This window comes from Notothenia rossii (genome assembly GCF_949606895.1).
Source record: "Notothenia rossii genome assembly, chromosome: 9".
Taxonomy (NCBI): domain Eukaryota; kingdom Metazoa; phylum Chordata; class Actinopteri; order Perciformes; family Nototheniidae; genus Notothenia; species Notothenia rossii.
The window spans coordinates 8,519,029-8,546,169 of NC_136907.1; the positions used below are offsets into that span (position 1 = coordinate 8,519,029).

Consider the following 27,141-nt stretch of genomic DNA (forward strand, 5'->3'; position numbering starts at 1 on the left):
TAATATCAAAGTTGTTCAGGCATTACATGTTTGTGTAAAGTGTTTTTTATTTTTTTATAGCCCAATATTACAAATTTGCTTCAGATGGCTTCACAATCTGTACAGCATACACCACCCTCTGTCATTGGACCCATGCAGGATGTAAGGAGAAACACCCACCAAAAAACCCTTTATCATATCATCTTTGTGTCATTTTAGTTGTTGAATTTGTTAAATTACTTTAGAGTGGTCTGTTATCCAGTTATAGTCAGTCACTGTGATATAATGTCAATGAAAGTAAACATATAGCCGAGGTAAATGGGTTAATTATCCTTTTCTTCTGGTATAGTAGGACAAACCAGGGATTAAAGATTGTTCAAAAAGATACTTTACTGGCCACAGTGTTACCATGTGTTACCGCTAGAGGACAGTAATACTGATTGGATTGTTATAACCTGCCCTTGGTTTTTCACACGAAGAAGAATTCAATCCATGTTGGATTCACGTTTAGCTAATACTTTCACCGGTTGTGTCTTGTAAACAAACGCTTATCGTTTCACTGCACAGGTAATTGTTACCATTTTCAGTTTATATAATGACATGACACCTAAACAGTTGAGCGTTTAAAATGTAAATAGCTTTACTCGCTTGCTAGTTGAAAGCTAACTTGTAGACACAACTGTTGCTATGGTTACACTGTTTCCCTCTGACCCCGGCTACTGTGTTTCCACACTCAAACTATTCGTGTTGTTCCGGCTATATTCAACAACAAAAGTCGCATTTATTTATATCCTGAAACGTGTCTTAGGTGGTAAAACAGACGGTAAGCTACATCTCGATATGGTGCAGCTGCATGTGAAGCGTGGAGATGAAAGCCAGTTTCTTTTCGACACCACTGTGCTCGCGCCTGTGGAGGCGGTGATTCAGCAAATTACAGCCATTTACAACGGGAGGCTCAAAGTGGACAGGATATGTTCAGGTAAAGTAGGAATATTATTTTTAACACTTTATATGGATGATAAGCTTCAGTAGGCTGAATTCACACGTCACTACTGTTTAACCTGGTGTAACGTCCGAGGTGTTAGGGCTTCAAAAATACTTCTGTGTAACAAAAACTCAGGAACTTTAGTACTTTTTGAGCATCACAGACAGCGCCTCCGTTTATTACTGTCGAGTCCAACTGGCTTAATACAACTGCAGAACACACACTGCGCATGCTCAAACCAATGATTGCACTGGGTTGGAGGATAAATACTCTTAAATTGATCATAAAAAAAGCAGGGACTAAGATGTACTATATTTTTATTAATTATCAGTAACTGAATGTCTGAATAAGTAATCTGTTCAAGGTCTCAACCACATTTCTGCACAAATGGCTCTTGTAAATAAGATCTTTCAGTCTTGTTGGATACATTTACATGGATTTGTTCATTATTTTATGCACCCTCAGAGATCCCAGAGCTGGCTGACCATGGCACCACACTGCCCCCCAACATGCAGGGGCTGACAGAGGAGCAGATCGTGGACCTGAACCTGATCGATGAATGGGAAGAAAAGTGTGTTCCCAGTGGAGGGCCTGTGTTGAGGAGGGATGAGATTGGGAGGAGGAACGGACAGGGTAAGACACTGGGCTTCCCAATTTAAAAAGTAAACGCATGCTTATAAACTGTCTTGTGAAGAAGTTAAGTTGCCTATCAGTTTTCTTTAAATGCTTAAATGTGTTGTGATACCAATTCAAGCAGGAAAAAGGCTGAAACTCCCCCTCTTTTCCCTCTACCAGCTCCAAATGATAAGATGAAAGAGGTGTTGATGAGAACTGTGGAAGAGGCGAAGGCACTGATCTCCAAAGTGAGTATTATTTTTTTTAAAACACACAATATTTCACATCGTGTTGTTTAGCAACGGTCAAAACTTTGAATTAAATACGTCTTTCTCCTCATTCTTCAGAAACAAGTCCAAGCTAATGTTTGTGTCACCATGGAGATGATAAAGGACGCCCTAGACCCACTAAGGGGTGCGGTCATGATTGTTTACCCAATGGGGCTGCCTCCCCATGACCCTATCAGGATGGAGTTTGAAGACAGGGAAGACCTTTCAGGAACACAGGTAAACAGCTGCACCTTTGTCAATATTTACAGTTATCTTGCAGCAATTGGCTGGAGTCAACATACAAATAGTAAACAACACCATAAGTTTCTAATGTCACTATTGTTTGGTACATCTGGAGGTGAATCCATTTGAACTTCTCCCTAATCATTCCTTTTAAATCTACCCTCTCCATCTGTCTGTAACTCAGGCCTCTCTGCAGGTGGTCACAGAGGAGGAGTGCCAGCTATGGTGGGCTGGCAAAGAGATGCAGAGGGGGAAAAAACTGCAGGACTACATTGGTAAAAATGAAAAGACGAAGCTTGTGGTCAAAATCCAAAAGGTGAGAGCCATTTCATCTTAAAGGGAGTACTTTTACGGTATATTACAGGCTGCATTATACTTGTCAGTTTTGAGAATATCTGCAATCCATTTTGCTTTCCCCTTCAGAAAGGGCAGGGGGCCCCAGGGAGAGAGCCTGTGATCACTGAGGAGCAGCAGAAACAGATGATGATGCGTCAATACAGGAGGCAGGAGGAGCTCAAGGTGAGGAAAGGTCAAAGACACAAAACACTCCTGGACTTCTAAATAGGCACGCATGCAAAACCGAGTTCCTGTTTGTACATAATGTGCCTTTCTAACCTTCCTCTTGTAATATTCTCAGAAACTAGATGAGGGAGACGATGATAGCCACATGGACTCGGAGTGGACAGACAGACAAGCTCTCAGAAAACAGTTTCAGGGCCTCTCTAACATCAAATGGGGGCCCAGGTGAAAAAAACGCTAACATCCAGATTCCCACCGTGGAGCTGCCGCCCTGATCCCATACAGCTCCACATGCAACCGACTATGATGCCTTGTTCTCACTATCCTTAAATCAGTTCAATACATGTTAGTATTTATTTGTATCTGAATTCAAATCTGGAGACATTGTCTGACAGGACGGGTAATGATGTCATTCAAAACCTGATTTATTTGAAGGTCAATCTGATCCTTGTATTCCCTTACTGATTGTTTTTAACCTCAATTTTACATTTTTATTGAAGCTGTGCAGATCAAATACATTTAAGATATTCTCTTTATATTATTATTGTTGTTGTGGAAAAAGTCTAATAAATTGTTTTTCAAATTTGCCCGTGTATAAAACTTGTTTGTCCATTTTGGTATTAACGTCATGTTGACATTTCACACATGCTCAGTAGGTAGTGATTTAATTAGAACACAGTGTTACATCCCGGGGACAAGGATGCTACACCTTTCCTCTCTTTGTCTCACACACACCTTTTAATGAACGTCGGTGTTGAGGCAGGAAGTTGCCACACAGCGGTTTGTCGTTCCAGCTCTTGTCCCTGCAGTGATGAGGAAATTGAAGAGTTCAAAATGAGAGTTTAATTCCACTGCGTTGAGTTGTTGACGGAGTGGATGCAGTGATTCAGAGAGGTGTGGTGGGTTTAAAGGAAAGCGGGATTTAAAAAAAAAAAAAACTTTGTACACTGAATGCAGATGGCTCCTTAAATAAACCGTTTTTCTGGAAAATGAAATTGGAATCCTGGGTTTATGGTATGAACAGCTGCCACATTTAGCAATCGCTATTGTAGTTATTCTGTAGGGAAAACACTTATGTGCATTTTTTTGATTTTTCTGATGGAAAGGCTTCATTCAAAAACTAAGAAAGTTATGAGATGAGAACAACTGAGGTTTTATGAACAATCCCACTCCCCGACACATTATTTCGTTGTTTCAGTGGTGATTTTTAATTGATAAAACTTTTTTAAACAACTAAATAATATTATGTGACCACCCATTTTACAGAATCAAATCCTGTTCGTCTTTTTAAAAATGGCTCGTATCGCATTTTACCCAACATTACATTCTTTACTGAATGAGTGCTCCAGCTAAAATGTCCGAACACAAAACGAACTGCTGTACAATGAATGAAGAAAATGTGTCGGGTGTGCTGGGAGCTGCTGCAGAGAATCCTGAACATATCTTGAAGGTGCTGAACAGCATCCATTGGTTTCCCTGTTAAGTTAACATGAGCTGCCATTGAGATAGGCGTTCATGCGAATCTCCTGGATGACCATCTCCCTGCGCTCGATCCTCTCCGCCCGATCGGCATCCTCGCTCACATAAGTCACTCCCTCCCAGTCGCATATCGCCTTCCTGTCTGCAGCTGAGATTAAAGAGCTTTCTGTTCCCTCTTCGTCATCATTTTCATCATCATCATCGTCCTGCTCCTGGCTTTTGACCACCTGGCTAGCAGGCTTTGGTTTGATTCTGTGATCTCTGGAGCGCTGAACTCCGCAGGTCACCCGCACTGATACAGCAAGCAGAGTGAGAATAAGACCCACACACACGCTGGAGGTGAAGAGCAGCGCTGCCATTTCTGGATGCTCTGTGGCGGGAATAAAGGAAGGAGATGTATAAAACATGGTAACGGGAATTTAGTAGTAGTAGTACTTTAGAATTAAAGGTCACCTATTATGCAAAACCCACTTTTTCATGTATTTTCTACATCAACATGTGTCCCCTCTGTGTAAAGAGATTCTGAAAGTTTCAGGAACAAAGATTTTCTCTCTTTTTGTCCTGATCCATTTATATAAAAACCTGTCTGAAAATGAGCTGATCAGATTTTGGCCACTTTATGATGTCATAACGATTTTTTGTTATGACCCCCCTTATCACCTGAATCTCATCCTAGAGCACCATTAGGCGCATTCACACCGCAGTACTTTTCCCACAAAGGTTCATCAGAACTCTTTAGTTCAGATGAACTAAGTACAGATCGCGTTCACTTCACACCGGAATAAGTCCCTGGAGGAAGGATTAGGCAAATGCAGCCGCTGACGTCACTTCTTCTTCTTCTGCTTTGGGTTTACTGGCAGGCCGAAAACAACTTCACGGCGTATACTGCCACCCAAAGTCCCCGGCCGGAAGTCCCCGGAGTTGGGGACTGGCTTCAGTAGAAGCTTCTGAGTGAATCACCAGAACGCCGACACCTCCTCATCTCCACCGCTCCCATGTTTTCTTTTCTGTTGCCATAAGTTAGTCTCTCTGCGTTTCTGCGCTGGGCTAATGCTAATGCTAATAATGCTAATGTGAGGATAATAAAATGGCGGCTTCACAAAACTTTTTGGGAGTTTTACGCTCGTGGTTTGCATTCCACCCAGCCAATCAGGCATAGGAACCTTTTTCTCCCACGAAAGTACCTGCTCACTAGCAGGGATGGAAAAGGGGGTAAAAAAGGTTTTGATTAACTCATTTTAGTCACAGCTCTTTTTGGTGTGAACGCGACATTTCGGAACTATCGCGGAACTAAAGGGGGAAAAGTACTGCGGTGTGAAAGCGACTATTGTGTTCTTTTTAACCAAATATCTCTCAGAGGGGCGTGGGGACTGGCTCCTTATTTTCATCTAAAGTAACAGACAGAATCAGCACTTTGGAAACAGGGCTGAAACAGAGGGGATTATGGGATGCCACAACATTCTGTTTGGTGTTTGGAGCCACACAACACTTCAGAGACATGTTTAACTGAGAACTATAATATATTGATGAAAAAGAGTATAATAGGAGACCTTTAAGGAGTACATGCTGGTTTCTGAGTAACCTTTACCTTTGATGTAGGTGTAGGTCAGGAGAGAGTTGCTCATAATGGCTCCTGAGTTGTCTGGCCTTCTTGACTCTTTTGGAAAAGGCTTCCTCAGATCTCCAGGAGGAACTGTTGTAATCGTTAGAATCAAAATGTGAGATGAAAGCACATTTAAAAAAACCTAGAATTGCAAGAGATGGCATGATATGACTATACCTTTTTCTGTGTCCACAGGAGATGAGGTAGAGCTGAATATGTCAGGGTCTGCCTCTCTTAGTAAAGTCTGTGGTACTACTGGAAGGAAAGACAGAAGAGTTTTATATTGTTGTGAACAAATTGATGCAGGTTCTGTGACTGTGCAGGCTACGGGCGAATCTACAGAAAATGATTCTCAGTATTCCACTTTTGCACAAACCTGGCTGAGAATCATGGTGATAACCGGTCTACAAGGTTAACACACATTGTTCTTCTGTGCCAGATGGAGCCTGGCTTAATCATTCTGTCATCCAGGCTGAATTGAAAAATCTCCAACTTTGATACGAACAATGTTTCGGCATGACCTCACTGGCATGTGTGCCAATTGCAGGAAGTTTACCAGGATGCCAGCCTTAACACGCACATCTGAGCTCAGTGTACTATTCCCACTACCATGTTGTTGGGTGTGATTTGATAATAACAGCAGATAAGGGTCCTTGATAGGAAGTTACAACATAACTGTCAATAAGTCCTGACATGACTTGAGCTATGTATAGAAAAATATCACAAAAGCCTTTTCCTATTTTGACAGCTCTCTCTAATTCCTCATCAGGCCTGCAATTGTGTCATGTGAATGGGGAGGTGGAAAGACTCCTACCACAGGAATAGACCACGCTGAGGTACTTCCTGGTTCCGGGGAAGCAGGGGTCCCTGAAGGTCTGGTTGCTGACAACAACAGCACACTTGTGTTTGCCGTAGCAGGACGTAGACACCGAGTGCACAGCCTCGTGGTTCAGACACTCTGTAGGGAACAGCAGAGAGGAACTTAGGGAGAAAGTTACTGACTTAGGAACACAGTGTCAGTGTGTGTGTGCATGTGTCAGTTGCAATAGCTGAATCAATGTTTTGGTTGTAGCTCAACAACTATGACATTTTCTTTTTTTGACTGCAAGAAATTGATAACTCAATAAATCTATGATAGTTAAATGTTAAGTTTGCTCATTCTAAAACATCCAATGTTCAGAAAACGTACTTAAAGCATTGTTTTATATCAGTGTAAAGTTTTTATAGTTTGGAAAAACTAACAATTGACAATGAAATCTGGCCTTTCTCTCATATCCTCTCTCATAAGTATTTTTTCACAGCAGACAATGGCTGCTACAAGCGAAAGCACAAATAAATATAAAAATAGCACACTCAAACAATGCAATCATTACTGAGTTTATTATCAACCCCTGCAATGGAATTTCGGTATGATGTGAAAAAACAGACTATACATTATTGCTTGTATTTCTCTTTAATTATCCAAAGATCCCTACTTTTTGTTTTTAATGCAAGTAAACAGATTGGGGCTGATTTCTCCCACGGGACTTTTCCCCATGTGTCCGTCTGCCAGGGACCTTTTTCACAGAAGACTTCTTGGCACTTCACAGTCGATAAAGTTGTAAACAGTCCAAAAAAATGATGGCGGAATTCCATTGGACTGCTTTAGTTTCAGGGCCCTGGTATTATGCATGTTTACTCACTGTATACAACACTGATAAGGCTTACAGGGACACTTTATTTACCTCTTCTTACACAGAGACAGTTTTAATGTAACACCTGTGATTTCCTACTACTGTAAAAATGTCTATCAGAACACTGAGTATCTCGTTGACTCACCAAATGAGGGTGGTCTTGTCAGGTGTGAAGGGCAGGTGTAAATCTGGTCCAGACTTCTCCCAAAAACAGCTGCATAGACGATCAGAACCTTTGGGCGCTTACAGCGCAGGATCATGGTCTCCCCCTCACACACCACGTGTCTTTTGTGTTCAGCTGCGCAAGTGGAAAAACAACAAAGATGAAGAGTTGAAGGCAGTGAATGCAGGGGGAGAGGTTAGGGTTAGGGAGGGGTGAACTTTTTTTGCACAGCTGTGTAGCCATTTCATGCTCATCCACCCGTAGATGTATGAAAGAAACTCAAAGTTCACCAGGAAGCGATTTTATTTTACAATAACAAAAAGGTTGGGAAAATGGGAATGGAGCTGCTGGACTCACTTGGTTTACACTTGTAGTCCACATGGAGGTATTTGGTAGTGCCAGGGCAGGGGTCCTTCCCAAACAGCAGGTGGTTGACAGGCAGATGGCAATCTCTGTGGCTCTGACACTCAGACAGCATCTTCTGCACGGGATACACCAGGGAGAGTCAGCATTTACCAGCACACAGGATGTATTCAGATGTAATTAAACTCAAAGGATTGTTGTCGTATGCACATACGCTACAGTGTAGAGTTGGCAATGAAATGCTTCTGACCTGAGCTCCTCCAACAATGCAACGTATATAATAAAATAAAATAAAAATAAATAGTGCAAGAATTCTACATACATGTAAATAGAATATGATATGTACAAGAACCGAATATTAAATTAAATAATTTACATTAAGACAAAATTAAATACGGTTTATTGCGGTGATAGCTATTTATATAAATAATTAGATTGCAAGATGACAAACAGGAATGTTTATCGGGGCACTTAACAGATTTATGTTACAATCCATAGTGCAAATCCAATGCAAAAACAATGATGGCTGATGGACTATGGAATATAGTTGGCTGGCCTTTCATCTAAGGGTAGTCTCTACTATATTAAACACATACTTTGAGAAAACACCTACACGATTAAACCACTGAGGGTAAACAGGGCTGTATATCCAACACATAAAACGCACCTGTAGAGCAGTGAAAGCAGAGCAGCTGTGGTTGTGGGCTCTGAGCGGGGGGTCTGGGTCTGCTCTACACAGCTTAGCGTCCCCACTCCCGTAGAACGCAGTCTGGATGGAGATGGTGGAGTGACGAGGACAGTGGAGACGCAGTGGCTGTCCATCACATGCCTGGACAGAATGACTGGTGATGATCCTGGACAGGTAATCTGTCGCACAAGAGATGGGTTAGACTGGAATGCACATGGAAACATGCATTAAGGGGACCCTCCAGCTCCACCATGAAGTTCCATTTACTTACAGCTTGTGGAAATAGTGGTTTAACGTACTCTGTGGCTCTGAAGAGAGCTTTCTGAAGCTTAATAATAACTTGAAGATATCTTTGAAAAAAGATTTACTTAAAGGGAAAAGATGTATCATACATTTTGAAGCTTGGCCAATACAAGAGACTTTCTTGTTTGTTGCATTTTTATTTCTCGGTTTGTTTGGCCTCTTTGGCGCTCTGTTAGTTGTCTCACGTTGCTTTGAAAATTCACATATCAAAGTGCTGACTGTCAGATCTTTTCTCCTGGGTGGCTAACAACGCCAACTGGCATTCAACCTACGACGCACCTTTGTTCTGTGCAGATGTGATTGAGTTACCTTGTATTCAAAGTCACAAATCTTGAAATCTTTACATTATCAGAGAAAATGATTCTTGAATTAGACCAGATGGACAGTTGATAGACCAAATGCTGGAAAACCATTATCTGCATAGATCATTGCTGAGGATAGCTGATCTCAAGCATTGTTGTCAGTTTCTAAGCAAAAAAAAACGTTACTCCTCTCAATGAGTCAATGTCTCTTTTACATGTGTGCGGTCCAATGCCAAAACTCAAGTGGGATTTTTGGGACAAAGTGTACAGGCTATTTAAAAACACTTATCGATGACATTATGCAAATATGTTTCACTACATTTTTTTATAACAGAAGGGTTCATGTGATCTTTCAACAGTTCTGGGAGAAGTTCTCAGATCATGTACAAGATTTCATATATATTTTGAATATGTTTATCAAAGATGGTGCAGCTAGTTTTGTATACTGCAGGGTAGATGTTCAATGTTATTCCAGGCATAACTAAAGTCTTATTTGAGTGTTTAACATATCCAATCAATCAACAATAACTAAAGGTATTAAATAAATGTAGTGGGGAAGAAGTAAAAAGTAGAAATTATTAAAATACTCAATTAAATAACAAACTCCTCTAGTACAGTACTTGATTCAATGTACTAAGTTACACCACTGTTTTAACCAAAACTATCCTCAAGTATGCTCTTCTCCCTTCCACTGCACCCCCATCCTCATCATCCTCCTCATCGTCTCTTACTTGAGAAGTCAGCCAGTCCCGTCATGCGTCTGGTCCCCAGGAGCAGAGTCAGGTAGAAGAGGCTGAGGCTCCATTCTGCTCCGCCGCTCATGACTCTCTGATCATATTAAAGACACTCAAACATTCACTGAGGGCTGCAGGACTTCATTATAATCCATACAAAAGCGTCCTCTTCTTGTAGCATACGCATTATAAAACGTAAGGTTTGAAAGCCACCGCTTCTTCCATCCGTCTTGACTCTTGCTGGACAGAAAATGAAGCCCAGCGCGAGGTTAGAAATAGCTGCTGCGCAACAAGTTGGTCAAAAGTGACGCGGGGTTAATCCGATGCGTAGTGATACTCCAGTCTGCTACTGTTCAAACCCGCACATTGTGTGTATGGACTCATTTGGGAACTGGGAGAATTTACAGTAGCAGCTGAGTGGGAATTATGGTGTGGGCGTGGCAGATACAACTATTTTAAAGGGAAGAGGCGCGACACAGTCCATGGTATGACGCACTGACAAAGACCTTTTTTATTTTTTCCCCCCATGAGGCACATGTTTACCTTCTGGATTATGGCGCTTTCATTCTGTGAGGATTGTGTGTGTTTCCTTCCCTTCTTTCACAGACTGACAGGCCTATACAGCCAACTTCTTTGTGCATTGGTTAATTATATTTAGGTGGAGGTCATTATGTAGCCATTTGGGTCTTTTTTTTTAAACTGTCTCTACATATTTATTTGTAATGTATTTACATGCCGTTGTTTAATTTTAACATGTGCTAATGAACAAAAAGCTGTGGATATTTAAGTATAAACAGTCATATATATATATATATATAGACATAGTTTTATTCCTGAAAGAGAAAGAACAAATACTGTTACAGCAAGATAGCAACCCTTTAATCCAAAAATAGTGCCATTGATAAAAACAAGTCAATTTTTAATTATGCGTTGTCTCTGTGTCCCAAGTTAAGTTCAGTGGAGTTGCATTTTGATTCCTTTTATAAAGTATTGATGGCCTATCCGTCGTGCCTTTGAATGAAGCAGGGGGCCTACTGTGTAAATTGCTCCCGGGCCCACATCCATGACCCCCACCATGGTAACCGGGCGGTCACTCGACATGTCAGACTGAGGCGCAGACCTACAACAGTCAAACTGACGGAGACGTTGGCCCCCGCGCTCAGCTCCTCAGGGGGAAGACTGGCAGGGGGAGGAACTGAGGTGATATTTTGCATACAAACGGGACAACAGGCCCCCTAGTCACTCCCATTCTCTCTACTTTAGCTTTAGGCACCCAGGGAGTGGCTCCAAACCCCCTTTCATGTGCCGTTAACCCTCCAAAGCCTGTGGAATTTTGCTGTCAAACAGAAAAAAAACCGTTTCCTGCACTTTGTTTTTAAAGACAAGATCCAGCACATCATTATTAGATGCACTTCTTGTGCTTTTTGTGAAAAAGTCCTGACATTTGCATTCTAATGTTAACCCAGTTAAAAAAACGTATGGATTTTTGTCCAATTGTATGGATCATGACAACAATCTACATTTTGAATAAACAATATGTCTTGACATGTACCAATAAGGCACATTAAGATATTGGTATAGAAGACAATCTAAAATATATTGCAAACATATCATTCCTTTAAAATGCTAATTTAAACACACTAAAGAAATACAAAAATATGTTTAGGCAAAGAGATTTATAAATTGTCTTACAAACAAACTTGGATAAAAGAAAAATGTTCCCATGCTAAGTCACACCGCCACAATCAGAAATCAGAGAGTAGAAAATGAAAACAAAACATTTGATTATTGTTAATGATGTTTTATAATAAACAGGAAGTGGGGGAGAGAAACCAAATCGATCAAACGGAAAAAAAAGAGGAATCATAATTAAAACTTTCAACTTAAAATTTGTCATCCAAATATAGTAAGTTCTTTATTAAAGCACAATTCCTTCAAAGTAACCACATTTCCTGTCTATGGAGGTTGCTTTATTCACTTACAACCTTCAAGAGAGGCAGACAGTCATGTGATTAGTTTGAGACACATTGGCTAGTGAAACACATTACAAAGAGCGAAAGAGGCACACAACATAGACACAATGACTTTATTCTTTTTTTAAACACAGTAAAACCTTTAACATTAAAAACATCATAACTCTAAATCAATATTCATCTGAAGTTGGGAACCAATTGCAGCCTGTAATTGAGGAAACACATTGGAATTAAAATAAAGAGAAAGCCAGCACCTCTCATCCATCTTTAAATAAACTATTACGATACTCACCAATTCTCTTTTTGCTTCTTCGATTTTCACTTGAGCAAGAGATGGGCTCTGTTGTGGATTAGAAGGGTAAGAACATAAAGTTAAATACAGACAATCAAGTTGTTTCGATACATCTATTTGTTGAACTGTAACAAGAAAAACACCAAGCTTTTTTTTACCGGGCTTAAGTCCATGTAAGGCTTCAGTTTGTTCTTCAAGGGGATTATTTCTTGTTTCAGTGCTGTGGCTTCCTACAGAGAGAAAGATAAGACCACGCATTACAAACCCTGAAAGCAGAACGTTTTAGCTTCTCATCACCATGGAGCTGCACTGTGTTGACGCGTAACAGCTGAAGTTACCTCAGAGAGCTGCACAATAGCCTGGTGGGTGAGAGACTTGTTCATGTTCCTGGATACCAGCTGAGCCTGAAGGAAGGAGAGAAGAGAATCAGACATCCAGAGAGCCTCACACACTGAGCTCCGTCACCCCCGCTGTGATATTCAAAACATCCGGTGTTTCCTGACAATGATCCCGAGGGCGTTAACTGTTGGACTCGTCCGCAGCATCATCTCTGCGCTCTGAACCAGAGGCAGTAACGTGATGCCCTCTTTATACCCGGGTCACACTACAGTCGGTATTTATTTACTGTGTGGGCCAGGGAGTGATTTGCTATTTCAAACAGCCAACTCGGCACATTTGGTATTTTGCAACACGATTAAGCTTTGAAACAATAATTCTACAAATAAAAATATGCTATGACCACGTTTCTCAACCTTTTGCAGCTGAAGGCCCGCTCGTGATTGAAACAAAAAAAGCTGGCATGTTGATGTTCAAATGTAACTGGTAATAGAAATTAGTTTTTCTTTTCGTCAAACCCTGAGCACATTTCATTAAAAAAGTATTCTATCATACCATCTGGCCATTTATGTATCTCTATTGCCCACTAGATGGCGCTGTAAGGCCCACTGGTTGAGTATAGATGAACACTGACATTCCATTTTTAGCATCCTAAAGTTTACTGCTCTCCCAATGCTAGGGAAGAGAGTTTTTAAAATGCCCTTTCATCACTCTACATGTTCTCATTGGAATTCAATGGCTTGAGTTAATTGTCATTTTCTCTAAGGAGACAACTCATTTAAACCTTTTCAAGGAATTTTCAAAGATGGAAACTTTCCATGGGAATAAACGGGAATTTAAGGGAACAAACTGGGAATTTTCTAAATTGATGGTTGGCTAAATATAGTTGGGGGAAGTATATTTGAGCATAATCTTGACTAAAACAAACAGATGCCATTCAAGTACACTTGAATATCCATGCCATTCCTCCATCACATGCACATAGCACACTGCTTACTGCATGGCTATTGAGACCACACCCCCTACAGGCACTGTGCATTCCTCCATCACATGCACACATGATTTGTTGTGGGGATTTTTGGATGGGGGGTGCATTTGATTGAGTGGTGTGGGGGCGATGAGTAATATTTAACTCAACATTCATGTTTTTGTTCTTCAATGAAACAAATGATTGTTCAATAAAATAATAAAAACGTCTGTTCTACTTACAAATCAATCTGTTGAAATGTCATGGTTTTTTTTATTAACTAAATGTTTATAAACTTTATATTTATGCTTGGATATGATGCAATTAGATTACATTAACATCAATTCCAAGTTAATTCCCATGGAAGGTTTTCAATATGGAATATTTCCAGAATTCCCTAGCTTAACTTCCCATGGAAATGTACCGGAAATGTTCCGCCCCTTTGCAACCCTAATAGCAAGTTTCCATTAGTACAAATTGGCTTAACCAGAGCAAACCTTCCACTTAGGTATTAAGATTTGAAGCAAAACAGCTAGAAATGTAAAAACTCTTATATATTTTTAGAATTATTTGCATTTTCTACTTTTCCCCCACCCAGTATTTTAAGTATTGTATTATAAAGTCTGAACACACGAAATGATTTACCAATAAAGTATCTATCCATCTTATCCTTTTCAATAGTAGTATACTGTTCGTTGACTTAGCACAGTGGTTCTCAAAGTGGGGGGCGCGCCCCCCCTGGTGGGCGCAGAGGCATGCCAGGGGGGGCGCGAGAGACCAGGAGGAAAAATGGTTATAAAAAAAAAAAAAAAAAGATTAAAAAAAAAAAAAAAAAAAAAAAATCATAATTTGAAAAATTATTGATTCGAAAATAATATGATGCAGTACAGTACTATTACGTCTGGGTCTCTGTTTCATTAAAGCTCGGCTCTGTGTGTGTGTGTGGAACGAGCCATTTTGTGTGCGCGTGAGAGAGAGAGAGAGCGCACCGGTACTGGAGATCGTTGTTGTTAGCTTCTGGTGCTAGCGAGCTACGCTAACGGATCTAAGGAGTTTTTTCAACAACAAAGTGGAGGAGAGTCCTCTCCTGTCAGACTGAGAGCTAAAGGACTCTCTCAGTGTTATCTCAGTGGGTCTCAAATGTTTTGGTCACCATTAATGTAAATAATTATTTCCGAGGCACACGGTTATATGATCATTATAGTTATAAAAAAATAAGAGAATAAATGAAAAACAGGTATGAAATACTATATGACAGTAAAACAAGAATAAAGTTTAAAAGGGTGATTTGTAAAATATCCATCAAGAAAAAGTAAATCTGTTTACATTTCTGTTTCATATGGGTGTTGAGAGATGTATCCATAGATCTCTTCATTTCGCTCTCAAAGTGCACCAGATTGATGCTTTTAACTTCAATATTTAAAAATAAATCTTCCCGGGGAAGCTTGCCCCCGGACCCCCCTATGTGACGTCCACACATCACCTATAAAAATAGCACTTTATCCCTGCTTACACCTATATGCCGTGAGCTGAATATCGAGCCTTCATTGTAACAGTCGCGGGTACGTTGTGTATTTGCGTGGGGATTGTTGCAGTAGAAAATTCCACTGTATAGACCGGTACATTAATGGGAAACCCTAAATGTTTGAGCACCCTCTATGAAACGTCAAGCTACCCCACAGCACCCCCAAAATAAATCTCTGGCGCCGCCACTGAGCCTGATTATTCGTTTTGGGGGGGCCCGACTTTTTTTTTTCTCCAAAGGGGGGGCCTGACAGAAAAAGTTTGAGAACCACTGACTTAGCACCACAATGCATTATGCAGCTCATGCAGATAAGATTGAACCCCACAGCGTACCTCTGCCCTCTCCCGTCTGCTGCTGAGCTCTTTAGCCTTTGCCCTCACAAAATCCATGTTGAGCATTCTTTCCTCTGCTTTGGCGCTCTCCACTGACTGGCTTTTGATCGTTTGGTTGACATCCCTGAAGACAATTAAAAACACAGATTACAATGACATACAGCAGCAATGTCTCTGTGTTTGTTTTTAGTATGAATATCCTCTGTATTTAGTTCTTAAACCTTCTTCACCCTTCAGTAAAGGGAACTGAGAAATGACACACCACCACTATGTGCAATATAAATACCATTACCATCATTACAAGACACTCTGCTATATAACGTGCAAAATTATTATTATTAATAAGGTTCGATAAATAACGTGCAATTACGTAACTACCACTACGGTTTTTGCACTACTAGAATATTTATATGAATTATGTGACCATCTATGTTTCCTGTAGTTATTGAATTGCTCTTTTTACAGTTTTATTATTATTGTGCTGCTGCTATTTTTGTATCTCTGGCACAACAATTTCCTTCGGGATGAATAAAGTCCTATCTTATCTTACTCTTGTAGGTTGCTCCGCAGCACCAGAGTGGTCCCCAGTCTCTTCCTGAGGGCTCTGAGTTCCCTCTCAAGTCTCCTGTTGGACTTCTCTTCTTCCAGCAGTTCATTGGTGAGGTTGTTTACAGCTGGCATGAAGCTAGACAAGACATCAAATACAAACTGTTAAATCTCTCTTTCACCTGAAAAACTACTGCGCAAAAAACCCATTTCACCTGCGCAGTGATGTGTCTCTGACTCCAAGCACCATGGCATTGTCCACTAAAACAGACAAGTAGTCAGAAGCGGGCTTTGAGACGCTTGAACAGGAAAGACCAACGCCTTGTAGAAGAATATCACGGATATGAGCACCTGGGAGGAGGAAACACAGTTGAGATCTGTGAAAAATAATGACGTGGAGTCCTTGTGCTTTTAATGAATGGACCATCTAACCTGCATACAGTCAAAGGGAAGCATGTTTCACAATTAGAATTCCTTCATTTGTCCCTCAACGGGGACATTTACTTTATTATAACAGCAGAAGTAACGGACAAAGGATAACGGATAAAGTAAAGAGTATCAACATACATATAAAAAAAATACCAAAGTAGGCACACGTTATCAATAATAAAAAACACAATAGGTAGAAAACAAAACAGATAAGTACATACTTCTCTTGCACTATTTTATCGGTTTTATTTGTTCTATATCTTATATATATGTTGCACATTTGGAGGAGCCTGTGACCTAAATGTGTCACATCTACACTGTAGCTAATGTGCAAATGACACAAGCTTTGAAACTTGGTAATTCTTCTTTTTTTTTTTAAAGTAGCTATTTAACACAAATTAAAGGTTTATTACAAGTTGGGTCTTTTGGCTGTGGCCATTAATTTTTGTAATAAGAAAACATTGTAATCACTACAATAATTGCTGAGATCTAGGTAACAACATGTGCCAAAAAAGCTAAATGTCACTGTTTTTAATTCAGCTGTGTCTGTTGTTCCTCACCTTCAGCCTGATACTCTGATGCTTTCTGTTTGAGGTCTTCTGAGAGGAGAGCTGTGTCTCTGCACCGGGCTTCACTGGACTGAGCCAGCTGGAACAGGATGTCGACGGTCCTGGTGTTCACCTCAAAGTGAGGCACCGACTGATCTCCAAACACCTCGCTGAGCCAGCTGTTCACCTGAGGACAAGACATGAAGCATGACACACAATGGTAAACAAAACATCACTAAAGTTAACTTGCTCATGGTAGTAATACACTGAACACTACCTTACTGATCTTTTCACACATGACGAATGAAAGGGTGACCACATCAACTTGTTCGCTTCATAAAACGTATTAAAAAAAAATGCAGCCTTAAAACAAGTTTCAGCTTTCGCGCCCGGTCAACCGTTCGAATAACTTCCGGTTCACCAGCCAATGAGAATTTGATAAAATGTCCTAGCTACTTTTGGTGACAATAATGATTCACACTTTTTAAAAGAATATTAAAGATTGACAAGTTGAATAAATAAAAGCAAAAATATGACGAAATGGGTTAATACAAAACAATCAAGTTTTCGCTCTTGGCAAAGTTTTTCCGGTTCACGTTTCCCAAAGATAAGAAGCATATCAAGATGGTTAACGTCGGTTCTCCTGAAATGGAAAAGCTCCATTTAGGGATTATCACACTTGACAAATGTGATATCACACTGTGACAAATATTTCACAACAATTTGGAAACATGTTTTTTATTAGCCAGTACGGACAACACCAGGAAACACTGGGCACACTTTCAGATTGTTAGCTTTCCAAAAGCACAATTCGTCAAGGTTGGTTCTTCACTATCAGACGAACGCGGAAGTACACATAAGTTATCATCTCGCGATAAAGGATCGTCGCACTCCACTTTTTTTCAACCACGTTACCGCGTAAATTCAAAACAGCTTCATTTTGAGAAAATAGTAGACATGGCGTCAAAAGTGAATTCGCATAAACACCGCCAGACATTTATAAATACAACGTTTGAGTCCAGCATAGACTCCACTGCGGTCGAGGAAAAGTTGTTTGGCCATTCAGTGGAGGAAGACGACGGACCTGCGGTCTTCATCTGCGGGAAGTGCAAGCTGCCTGTCGGGGATTCAATGTCCTGGGATGGGTCTGAAGCGTCTGAAGAAGAACACAACCAGATAAGATTGAAGCGTGAGTATGGGGTTAGCCTGCTTATTTTATTCCTTTTTGTGTTGGTTCACATTATAATGTTACAGTTAACCAACTAAATATTTGGGTGAAAGGTTTTTCAAACTGCCCAAACAACATATACGTACGTAACATCTTATCCATCACTTCAACTGTTAACTTGGACGTTAGCAAGCTAGTTAGTGCAGTTTTAGGAAGTCTATTAGAATGCTGCGTTCAAATGCAGTTGTTAAGGTTGGGAAAATAAACATATCGATTTTACATTATGAATACAATGCTGCGTTTTGTGCTGACATGTTTGTGACGTTTTGGTCCTAGGGGTCACTGACAACGTCGTGGTTGGAGAAGACACTCGCCTGCATGAAGTGAGCAAAAAGTCTCCCTGGTAAGAAGGAATAAAGTAAATACAAAATAAAAATAAAAATTTAAAAAGCTTTGTCTATCCTCGTCCAGAAAAAAATAAGGGAGACTTGTTTTTGGAGGACGATTCAAAATAACTCGTCAATATTACCTTCCCACAACCAAAATACTTCGTGGCCCATAATCATATAGTGTTAGCAGTTCAAACATACCTTTTTATAATAGGGTTACAAAATGGAAAGGACATTTTAAAGGTCACCTATTATGCAAAATCCACATGTTCATGTATTTTATACGTAAACATGTGTCCCCTCTGTGTAAAGAGATTCTGAAAGTTTCAGGAAAAAATATTCTCTTTTTCTCCTGATCATTTATATAAAAAATTGTTTGCCACTTTATGATGTCATAACGATTTGTTGGGTTGTGCCACCATTAGCCAATCACCAACCAAGGTAACCCCGCCCCCCCCCACCTTATCACCTGAATCTCCTCCTAGAGCACCATTGTGTTCTTTTTAACCAAATATCTCTCAGAGGGGCATGGGGGGTGGCTCCTTATTTTCATCTAAAGTAACCGACAGAGAATCAGCACTTTGGAAACAGGGCTGAAACAGAGGGGATTATGGGATGCTGCAATGATCTGTTTGGTGTTTGGAACACTTCAGAGACATGTCTGTATATATCTGAGATATATACAGACATGTGTATATATATATATATATATATATATATATATATATATATATATATATATATATATATATATATATATATATAGATATATTGATAAAAAACAGTATAATAGGCTGAGATGGAGTACTCGAATCCTGGACTCGGACTCGAGTGCCGATTTTCATGACTCGACTCGGACTCGCGCACTGATTGACACGACTCGGACTTGGACTCGTGAATTCTCACGTACGATGACTCGGACTCGTGATTTTTTTTTTTTTTCAACGAGGACTCGACTTGTACATTGACGCTCCGACTTGGACTCGGACTCGAGCAAGTTTTCTCTGGAGCCTGTTGTCCTCTATCCTGGTGTGTGCACCTGCGAGGCGAGTTCAAGTACTGGGCCCCGCTATTCCAGTCTAAAGATGTCTCAGACACAAAATGCTCGTTATGTGGAAAAAAGATTGAAGAGAAGGCTCCGTAACACATTACTCTAAGGATCGAGTTCAGACATATATGCTGTCTTGAACACTATCATCAGAGTAATGTGATCTAATCAATAAATAAAGATTCAGCCGATAACACGAAAGCACATGGCTACTTAACATGTCATTTTGCATGCTAAGTAGCCATGTGCTTTCTGGGGCTTAATCTTTATTGATAGAATTTAAACATTCACTATAATAATTGTAGCGTCCCCGGCTGAATGATGGTCAGACTCTCTAACCGATGGTATCTGTTTATTGATCTCCCTTGCTTTTATACAATCATTACCAACGTAAGAGCTTGTGCCCTTATCAGCCAGGTGCTAAAAACCCAATGTAACTATTTAGTATGTTAATTTATTCATCATCTATCTGTCATTATAGTATGTGTGTTTACACTGATCCGTTGTCCATTGACTTCCGGTAAAAGTTCCTTCAAAATAAGAGTCACGATCTTATTACTATCAAAATAAAAGTGCAAAACGAAAACTTTACCATAAGAAAATATTGGCATACAAATATAATCAATTCTTTAAAAGGTAACTCATTTTAAATATAGTTACACATATTAAAGGTCATTTACAATAATAATAATAATAATATTAATATTAGTAATAAGCTTTATATTTGTATAGCACCTAGTTCAATAGACAGATTAGTATAACATGACAGGATAAAAGCAATGTAGAGGAGCTGCTACATTTAAACACATATCCACGAAGATTAATACATGAAGACTTGTGACTCGGACTTGACTTGGACTCTTCTTGGATGACTTGGACTCGACTACGACTCTCCCTAGGTGACTCGGACTTGGATTCGGACTTGGACTCGAACACAGGTAATGATGACTCGGACTCGACTCGGACACTCCTTGGGTGACTTGGACTCGACTACGACTCTCCCTAGGTGACTCGGACTTGGACTCGGACTCGAAGAGTGGTGACTGGAGAGTGACATGGACTCGTGAATTGGTGACTTGACTACGACACTGATAATAGGAGACCTTGAAGGAAATGGGTTGTTTTTAAATGCAACCTGACTACTTGTTGGATTAAACCTGTCCCACTGTTTTTTTTTTTTTATCTCCTCTTCAGTCTCGTCGTAGATCTATTCTGTCGAGGCTGCGAATTTTTGCTCGGCATGGTTTACTCATCAACGCCTAAGAACCTGGACCACAAGAGATTAGCATTCTGTTTCAACGTTGCAAACATTGACAGGTATGTTTAGGGCTTGGGTCATTAGTAGGAATGTTGAAATATGCATACATCAGTTTACATTTGTTCAATGTGAGTTTTGATACATTTTCCAGGAGAAAGTGTTATGGTGAAACATGAATGGTTACTGTGAAACACGTTTTATATCTGTGCAGTTATTTTACAAATAAATATAGTAGCTATGCAGTAAGTTAATTTACTGCAGGTTGGGTTTGCTGGAATACACATCAACAACTGCAAGGCATAAGGAAGGAAAAGCAACACTTAAACCAAAGCAAATGAGATGGCTGCAACTATCCATTTCTTCTATCAATTATTGGGTTTTTTGGTCGAGAAATATGTTAGAAAATGGTAAAACATGTCGATCAGGATTTCCCAAACTCAAGATGATTTCATATTTTGTCCACAACTAAAAGATTTTCAGTTTACTTTCATACAGAGAGTAAATCATCTAGAAAAATATTCTTGTTTAAGAAGCGGGAATCAAATAATTGTTACTCCTAAAAAGGTATTAAACCAATTATCAAAATAGTTGGCAATTAAATTGTAAACAGTCTTTTTTTTAAACCAGAAGTTCAATACCACACCTCAAAAATATTCCTCAAAACTGAATGTGACAATCTTTACACTTACAAACTGCACATTTAGCACCCTAACACATTTATCCCCTAAGTTTACACTGTGAATCTTTTGCAGCTACGTGCTGGGCTCTGCCAGCCAGAGGTTGGCAGCAGAGGGCCCCAAAGAGCAGCCAGTCACACTGGAGTACAGAGGCGTTGTTGAACAGCAGCTGACAGAGGTAAAGGATTTCTGCTGCTTTTCTTTGTCTGTTGTTCCTGATGTTACATCGCTCTCAGATGAAAAATGTTAAACCCACTGATATATGCGTCTGCTCTTAATCCTACTATGATGTGTAACAATGTATTTTTCCTCAAAAACAGGTACAGATTCATCCTTTCAAAATGGTATTGTGGTGTAAAAGTGATGGAAAACTTCAGATCTGAGCATCACATTATGAGTCACTGTTCTCTGTGTTGACAGTGCTCTCACATTGCATTGGCGCTGCCCTCATTGATTATTAATGCTCAGGTTGTTGTAGTGGTGACATCAGCTCTGTTCTTGGAAACCCTCTGTCCGCTGACGGGCAGACGCTCAAATCAGACATTACCTCATCTCACCGTGTCACCCCCTGCAAAGTGACTCATTTCACACTCCATTTTAGACTACATTCAAACAAAAAAGCATATAAGTATATTTTCAGTAAATTGAGTCTTTAAACCCATATCAATGTATTTTTATAATTTTCTGTTAATTTCTAATTTCAATTCCTTATGACCTATTAGTATAAGTATTATTATTATAAGAAGGCACATGTTTCAGTGCACAGGTGTAGTGGTTCCCAAAGTTCTTCTTAATCACCCTTTGTTTAAATATCCACAATGCACATATTGGCCAGTAGGTGGTGGTAGTGTGCAGCGGCGCTGTTGCACAAAGGACAAAAGCTGTGATGGGGAGCATGCTGAGGAATCTTTGAGAGAGGGAAAACATGTTATGATCATGAAGTGTCTTTGTCCTATAGCCGGATGCATGCATGGTATCTTTGTTTCACTTGGCAGCTGTTTTTTTTAATTACTTACAGTTGGTACTATCAGGTGACTGATGTTATAATATTTACTCAAGCAAGGAGTGTGTTATGTGATGAAGTTCTCAGGCGCACCTGTTTTTTTCCATTTGGTTAATATGTAAGTTAACGCTTAAATCTACCTCTGATTAGGATGGAGATTAATCTGACTATGGGTATATGCTGATTGTATTAATGTTGGGTGGTGTTATAGCCATCATTGGCACATTGTAACAGGATTATGACGACCCTTTGAGAAGGTCATGAATTAAAATCAGGGCTTTCTTTCACCACATGTCTGTCAGCGGGAACTCATTATGGCTTTCTCACTGACGAGCTTTCTTCCCTCAACATTAAGTATTAGTTTCTGCCCAAAACTGTTCTGCCAGCACTCCATTTACTCACCAAAATAAAAAAATAATGTAACAGTATTGTCATTGGATAAAATTCTATATATTTGTTTTGCCTACTGGAATGCTTCGGTGGCAACAAGTATCAAAGCAGTCAGTCAGAAAGCTGCTGATAAGCATTTTAAACATGTTAGATTCTTTCATTTGAGAAAGCATCGATAATAATACTCCTGTGACATTTATATACAATACAAGAGATGAAATGATTAATAGTCTTCCATTACTTTCTCAACAAAGAAATATTCAACAACCGTTTTGGAAATGCTACTATTACTCTGTTTCTAGTTAATATAAATATTATAATATAAACAAGTTGAAATACTTTTTGTGTTGTTGGTACATAAATAGTTTCTCAACAGGCAATTTAACTTCCAAAACTGTTTGCAGACATTTGATAGAGTTATAAGAAAATCACAGTTGCTGCCCTATTTCTTTTGCCAATTGAAAACATTTATACATTTCTTAAAGTAAGGTTGTTTTGAAATCAGTAGATGCGACTGCGGTTTTGTGAATATTATCAAAATGTAAAATGATACCCAGTCTGACTCTCCTTGCCCTCGGTTATTACTAATGTATCGGATAAAGGTGCCGCCATCGTTAATGTATTCTGCCTGCCTGCCTCTCTGTCTGTCTGTCTGTCTGTCTGTCTGTCTGTCTGTCTGTCTGTCTGTCTGTCTCTCTGTCTGTCTGCATGCCTGCCTGTCTGTCTGTCTGTCTGTCTGTCTGCCTGCCTGCCTGTCTGTCTGTCTGCCTGCCTGTCTGCCTGTCTCTCTGTCTGTCTGCCTGTCTCTCTGTCTGCCTGTCTTTCTGTCTGTCTCTCTGTCTGTCTGCCTGTCTGTCTTTCTGCCTGTCTCTCTGCCTGCCTGTCTCTCTGTCTCTCTGTCTGCCTGTCTGTCTGTCTGTCTGTCTCTCTGTCTGCCTGTCTGTCTTTCTGTCTGTCTTTCTGTCTGTCTGCCTGCCTGTCTCTCTGTCTCTCTGTCTGCCTGTCTGTCTGTCTGTCTGTCTCTCTGTCTGCCTGTCTGTCTGTCTGTCTGTCTCTCTGTCTGCCTGTCTGTCTGTCTGTCTGTCTGTCTGTCTCTCTGTCTGCCTGTCTGTCTTTCTGTCTGCCTGCCTGCCTGTCTCTCTGCCTGCCTGTCTGTCTGTCTCTCTGTCTGCCTTTCTGTCTGTCTGCCTGCCTGTCTGTCTGTCTCTCTGTCTGCCTGTCTGTCTGCCTGCCTGTCTTTCTGTCTGACTGTCTGTCTGTCTGCCTGCCTGCCTGTCTGTCTGTCTCTCTGTCTGTCTGTCTCTGTCTGTCTCTCTGTCTGTCTGTCTCTCTGTCTGACTGTCTGTCTCTCTGTCTGTCTGTCTGCCTGCCTGTCTGTCTGTCTGTCTCTCTGTCTGACTGTCTGTCTCTCTGTCTGTCTGTCTGTCTGCCTGCCTGTCTGTCTGTCTCTCTGTCTGCCTGTCTGTCTGCCTGCCTGTCTTTCTGTCTGACTGTCTGTCTGTCTGCCTGCCTGCCTGTCTGTCTGTCTCTCTGTCTGTCTGTCTGTCTCTGTCTGTCTCTCTGTCTGTCTGTCTCTCTGTCTGTCTGTCTGTCTCTGTCTGTCTCTCTGTCTGTCTGTCTCTCTGTCTCTCTGTCTGCCTGTCTGTCTGTCTGTCTGTCTCTGTCTGCCTGTCTGTCTGTCTGTCTGTCTGTCTCTCTGTCTGCCTGTCTGTCTTTCTGTCTGTCTGCCTGCCTGTCTCTCTGCCTGCCTGTCTGTCTGTCTCTCTGTCTGCCTTTCTGTCTGTCTGCCTGCCTGCCTGTCTGTCTGTCTCTCTGTCTGCCTGTCTGTCTGCCTGCCTGTCTTTCTGTCTGACTGTCTGTCTGTCTGCCTGCCTGCCTGTCTGTCTGTCTCTCTGTCTGTCTCTGTCTGTCTCTCTGTCTGTCTGTCTCTCTGTCTGACTGTCTGTCTCTCTGTCTGTCTGTCTGCCTGCCTGTCTGTCTGTCTGTCTCTGCCTGTTTGCCTGCCTGTCTGTCTGTCTGTCTGCCTGTCTCTGTCTGTCTGTCTGACTGTCTGCCTGTCTCTCTGTATGTCTGTCTGTCTCTCTGCCTGTCTCTCTGTCTGTCCTTTCTCTCTGTCTGTCTGCCTGTCTCTCTCTGTCTATCCTGTCTGTCCTGTCTGCCTGTCTCTCTCTCTGTCTGCCCTGTCTGTCCTGTCTGTCCTGTCTGTTCTGTCTGACTGTCTGTCTGTCTCTCTGTCTGTCTGTCCTGTCTCTCTGTCTGTCCTGTCTCTCTGTCTGTCTGTCTGTCCTGTCTCTCTGTCTGTCTGTCCTGTTTCTCTGTCTGTCTGCCTTTCTGTCTGTCTGCCCTTGTCTCTCTCTCTGTCTGTCCTGTCTGTTCTGTCTGACTGTCTGTCTCTCTGTCTGTCCTGTCTCTCTGTCTGTCTGCCTGCCTTTCTCTGTCTGTTCTGTCTGACTGTCTGTCTCTCTGTCTGTCCTGTCTGTCTGTCTGTCTGCCTGTCTCTCTGTCTGTCCTGTCTGTTCTGTCTGTCTGCCTTTCTGTCTGTGTGCCTGTCTCTCTGTCTGTTCTGTCTGTCTGTCTGTCCTGTCTCTCTCTCTCTGTCTGTCCTGTCTCTCTGTCTGTTCTGTCTGTCTGTCCTGTCTCTCTCTCTGTCTGTCCTGTCTCTCTGTCTGTCTGTCTGTCTGTCTGACTCCTAGACACTTGTTTGGGTGCTTCATCTTGTACACTCACTGACCTGTCTCCCCTTCTCCCCCTCTCTCTCCCCCCGTCATACCCATCCACGCCTGACTGCTTCCCCTTTGGGTTTCGTCACTCTTCTTCCCTGTTCTCCCTTTCCAATTATCTGCACTCCACCCTTCTTTCTTCCTCGCTGCTTCCTGCTGCTCCCTTCATTTCCCACCTGTCCAATTTCTCCTTCTTTTCTTCCCCATCCCTCCTACTCCATCCTCACTCTTTCACTATTGTTTCTGCCCCTTCTTTGCTCATTCCACCCCTGCACCTTTTAACGCTTCCCCTTGTCTCCTGTCATTCCCAGATGAAAATGCTGGTCATGTCCATGGCCCAGAGGCTGGAGGATATTGACGCCACCCTTCAGGACTGATGCGAGGGACAAACGTCAACGTGTCTCGGTGGGAGCTATGTCCAGGTGTTGAACGTGTCTCCTCGCCCCTACCTTTTACATTATTGCTTCCTCCACTACATTTCATTTGGACCACATTCCTTCAGTAATACATACTGTTCTAGCTTCAGCTTGTATATAAATACACACACACACACACACACACACACACACACACACACAGCTTCCTCTCCGGTATTTCCTGATGGTGAAACAAAGACCGTCTGTACATGTAATCAATCATGTTGTCACCTCAGCTCCTGCGGCTCGTGGCACAATGTTCTCCGCCTGTTGTGGTGCAGAGTGAATGTACACTGTGAGCAGAATGTTTATTTGTGCAGGATTTCATCAGACAGTCTGCAGAGTCAGCACAACGTCGTATTGATCTGGCCGCTCCTGGCCACACACACTTTTTCTTTGTTCCTCTCTTTCTAAAAGCAAAGAGCCCTTAAGGATTGCTGGATATATGCTTTTTCCTCTCCATGTTGTGGTCACATGTTAACAGCATTTCCTCTCCATGTTGTGGTCACATGTTAACAGCATTTGAGGAATTTGTATTAGAATGTACACAGATTTTAATTTGGGCTGCATCCCTTTTTCAATTCTTTAATTTAGGAATTAACCAGACTAGACTCCGCCTTTTTTTCCAATATTTCCAATTTGTTTTGAATATATGCACTCTTTATTTGTTTGTTTTGTTTGTTTATTCTTGTAAAAGCTTGTGTTTTTAGTTTTTGTATAATAAAGTATTCAACTGTTTCCAAAAAAACAAGATATTATTTTCAAAATGCATTTTAATGTCAGTTTTACATAAAGTGTTAAACCAAATAAGACAATTATCAGGTTCATATTTGTAAATGTTTCTTTGACTTTGTGCCAGAAGATAGTTTGGATCATTGGCCCGTCCTGCTGTGTCTCTAATTAGAAGTATTCCTTGGACTTAGGAGTTAAACAGCATGTTTAAGGTGTTTAGCCAGTGTTAAGGGCTGAGAGTTTGTTTACCAACTGACCTCTAATGTGCCTAGCAACACTTTCTAGCAGGCGGGAAAGCGGAGACATGCTGTACCGCTTGCCCTCCCTCACCCACGAGGTTTCATCAGCCTCGCAGAACAACAACAGTTCGAAACGGCCAACCAGCACGCTGTATCCAAGGGCAGGTTGCGATGGCAACTGAGAGCACGTGCTACGCTGAGTGCCTGTTGCCATCTCGTCACCGTGTGCACTGCC

General features: G+C 41.0%; 4 protein-coding genes across 7 annotated transcripts; 2 read left to right on the top strand and 2 right to left on the bottom strand.

Moving 5' to 3' along the window:
- The first annotated feature begins 127 nt into the window (after positions 1 to 127).
- cfap298 (cilia and flagella associated protein 298) lies at positions 128 to 3,197 on the top strand. 2 transcript variants are annotated; one of them, XM_079647839.1, is made up of 8 exons: positions 128 to 546; positions 788 to 958; positions 1,430 to 1,597; positions 1,760 to 1,827; positions 1,927 to 2,085; positions 2,276 to 2,407; positions 2,515 to 2,610; positions 2,729 to 3,197. In XM_079647839.1, the coding sequence occupies exons 2-8, from the start codon at positions 820 to 822 to the stop codon at positions 2,837 to 2,839; spliced, it is 873 nt and encodes a 290-aa protein (XP_079503965.1). In that variant the 5' UTR covers positions 128 to 546; positions 788 to 819; the 3' UTR covers positions 2,840 to 3,197. The 2 variants fall into 2 exon arrangements, with proteins under 2 accessions (XP_079503965.1, XP_079503964.1); XM_079647838.1 differs by lacking the exon at positions 128 to 546 and having other exon boundaries at positions 575 to 958.
- eva1c (eva-1 homolog C (C. elegans)) lies at positions 3,076 to 10,330 on the bottom strand. 2 transcript variants are annotated; one of them, XM_079647837.1, is made up of 8 exons: positions 9,916 to 10,330; positions 8,559 to 8,758; positions 7,886 to 8,009; positions 7,511 to 7,663; positions 6,507 to 6,650; positions 5,870 to 5,944; positions 5,678 to 5,782; positions 3,076 to 4,459 (listed from the first exon to the last, which is right to left on the bottom strand). In XM_079647837.1, the coding sequence occupies exons 1-8, from the start codon at positions 10,004 to 10,006 to the stop codon at positions 4,095 to 4,097; spliced, it is 1,257 nt and encodes a 418-aa protein (XP_079503963.1). In that variant the 5' UTR covers positions 10,007 to 10,330; the 3' UTR covers positions 3,076 to 4,094. The 2 variants fall into 2 exon arrangements, with proteins under 2 accessions (XP_079503963.1, XP_079503962.1); XM_079647836.1 differs by having other exon boundaries at positions 5,870 to 5,947; positions 9,916 to 10,329.
- A 1,660-nt stretch (positions 10,331 to 11,990) lies between these two features.
- Positions 11,991 to 17,300, bottom strand: haus1 (HAUS augmin-like complex, subunit 1). Of its 2 annotated transcripts, none has more exons than XM_079648168.1 (9): positions 17,144 to 17,300; positions 16,879 to 17,053; positions 16,105 to 16,240; positions 15,894 to 16,028; positions 15,344 to 15,467; positions 12,522 to 12,587; positions 12,342 to 12,413; positions 12,184 to 12,231; positions 11,991 to 12,096 (listed from the first exon to the last, which is right to left on the bottom strand). In XM_079648168.1, the coding sequence occupies exons 1-9, from the start codon at positions 17,162 to 17,164 to the stop codon at positions 12,049 to 12,051; spliced, it is 825 nt and encodes a 274-aa protein (XP_079504294.1). In that variant the 5' UTR covers positions 17,165 to 17,300; the 3' UTR covers positions 11,991 to 12,048. The 2 variants fall into 2 exon arrangements, with proteins under 2 accessions (XP_079504294.1, XP_079504293.1); XM_079648167.1 differs by having other exon boundaries at positions 17,149 to 17,280.
- Positions 17,301 to 17,569: 269 nt separating this feature from the next.
- On the top strand, positions 17,570 to 26,673 carry mis18a (MIS18 kinetochore protein A). Its single transcript, XM_079648169.1, has 5 exons — positions 17,570 to 18,055; positions 18,371 to 18,437; positions 20,666 to 20,788; positions 21,482 to 21,584; positions 25,831 to 26,673. Exons 1-5 carry the CDS (start codon positions 17,824 to 17,826, stop codon positions 25,894 to 25,896), a joined length of 591 nt encoding a protein of 196 aa, XP_079504295.1. The 5' UTR covers positions 17,570 to 17,823; the 3' UTR covers positions 25,897 to 26,673.
- Positions 26,674 to 27,141: the final 468 nt, after the last annotated feature.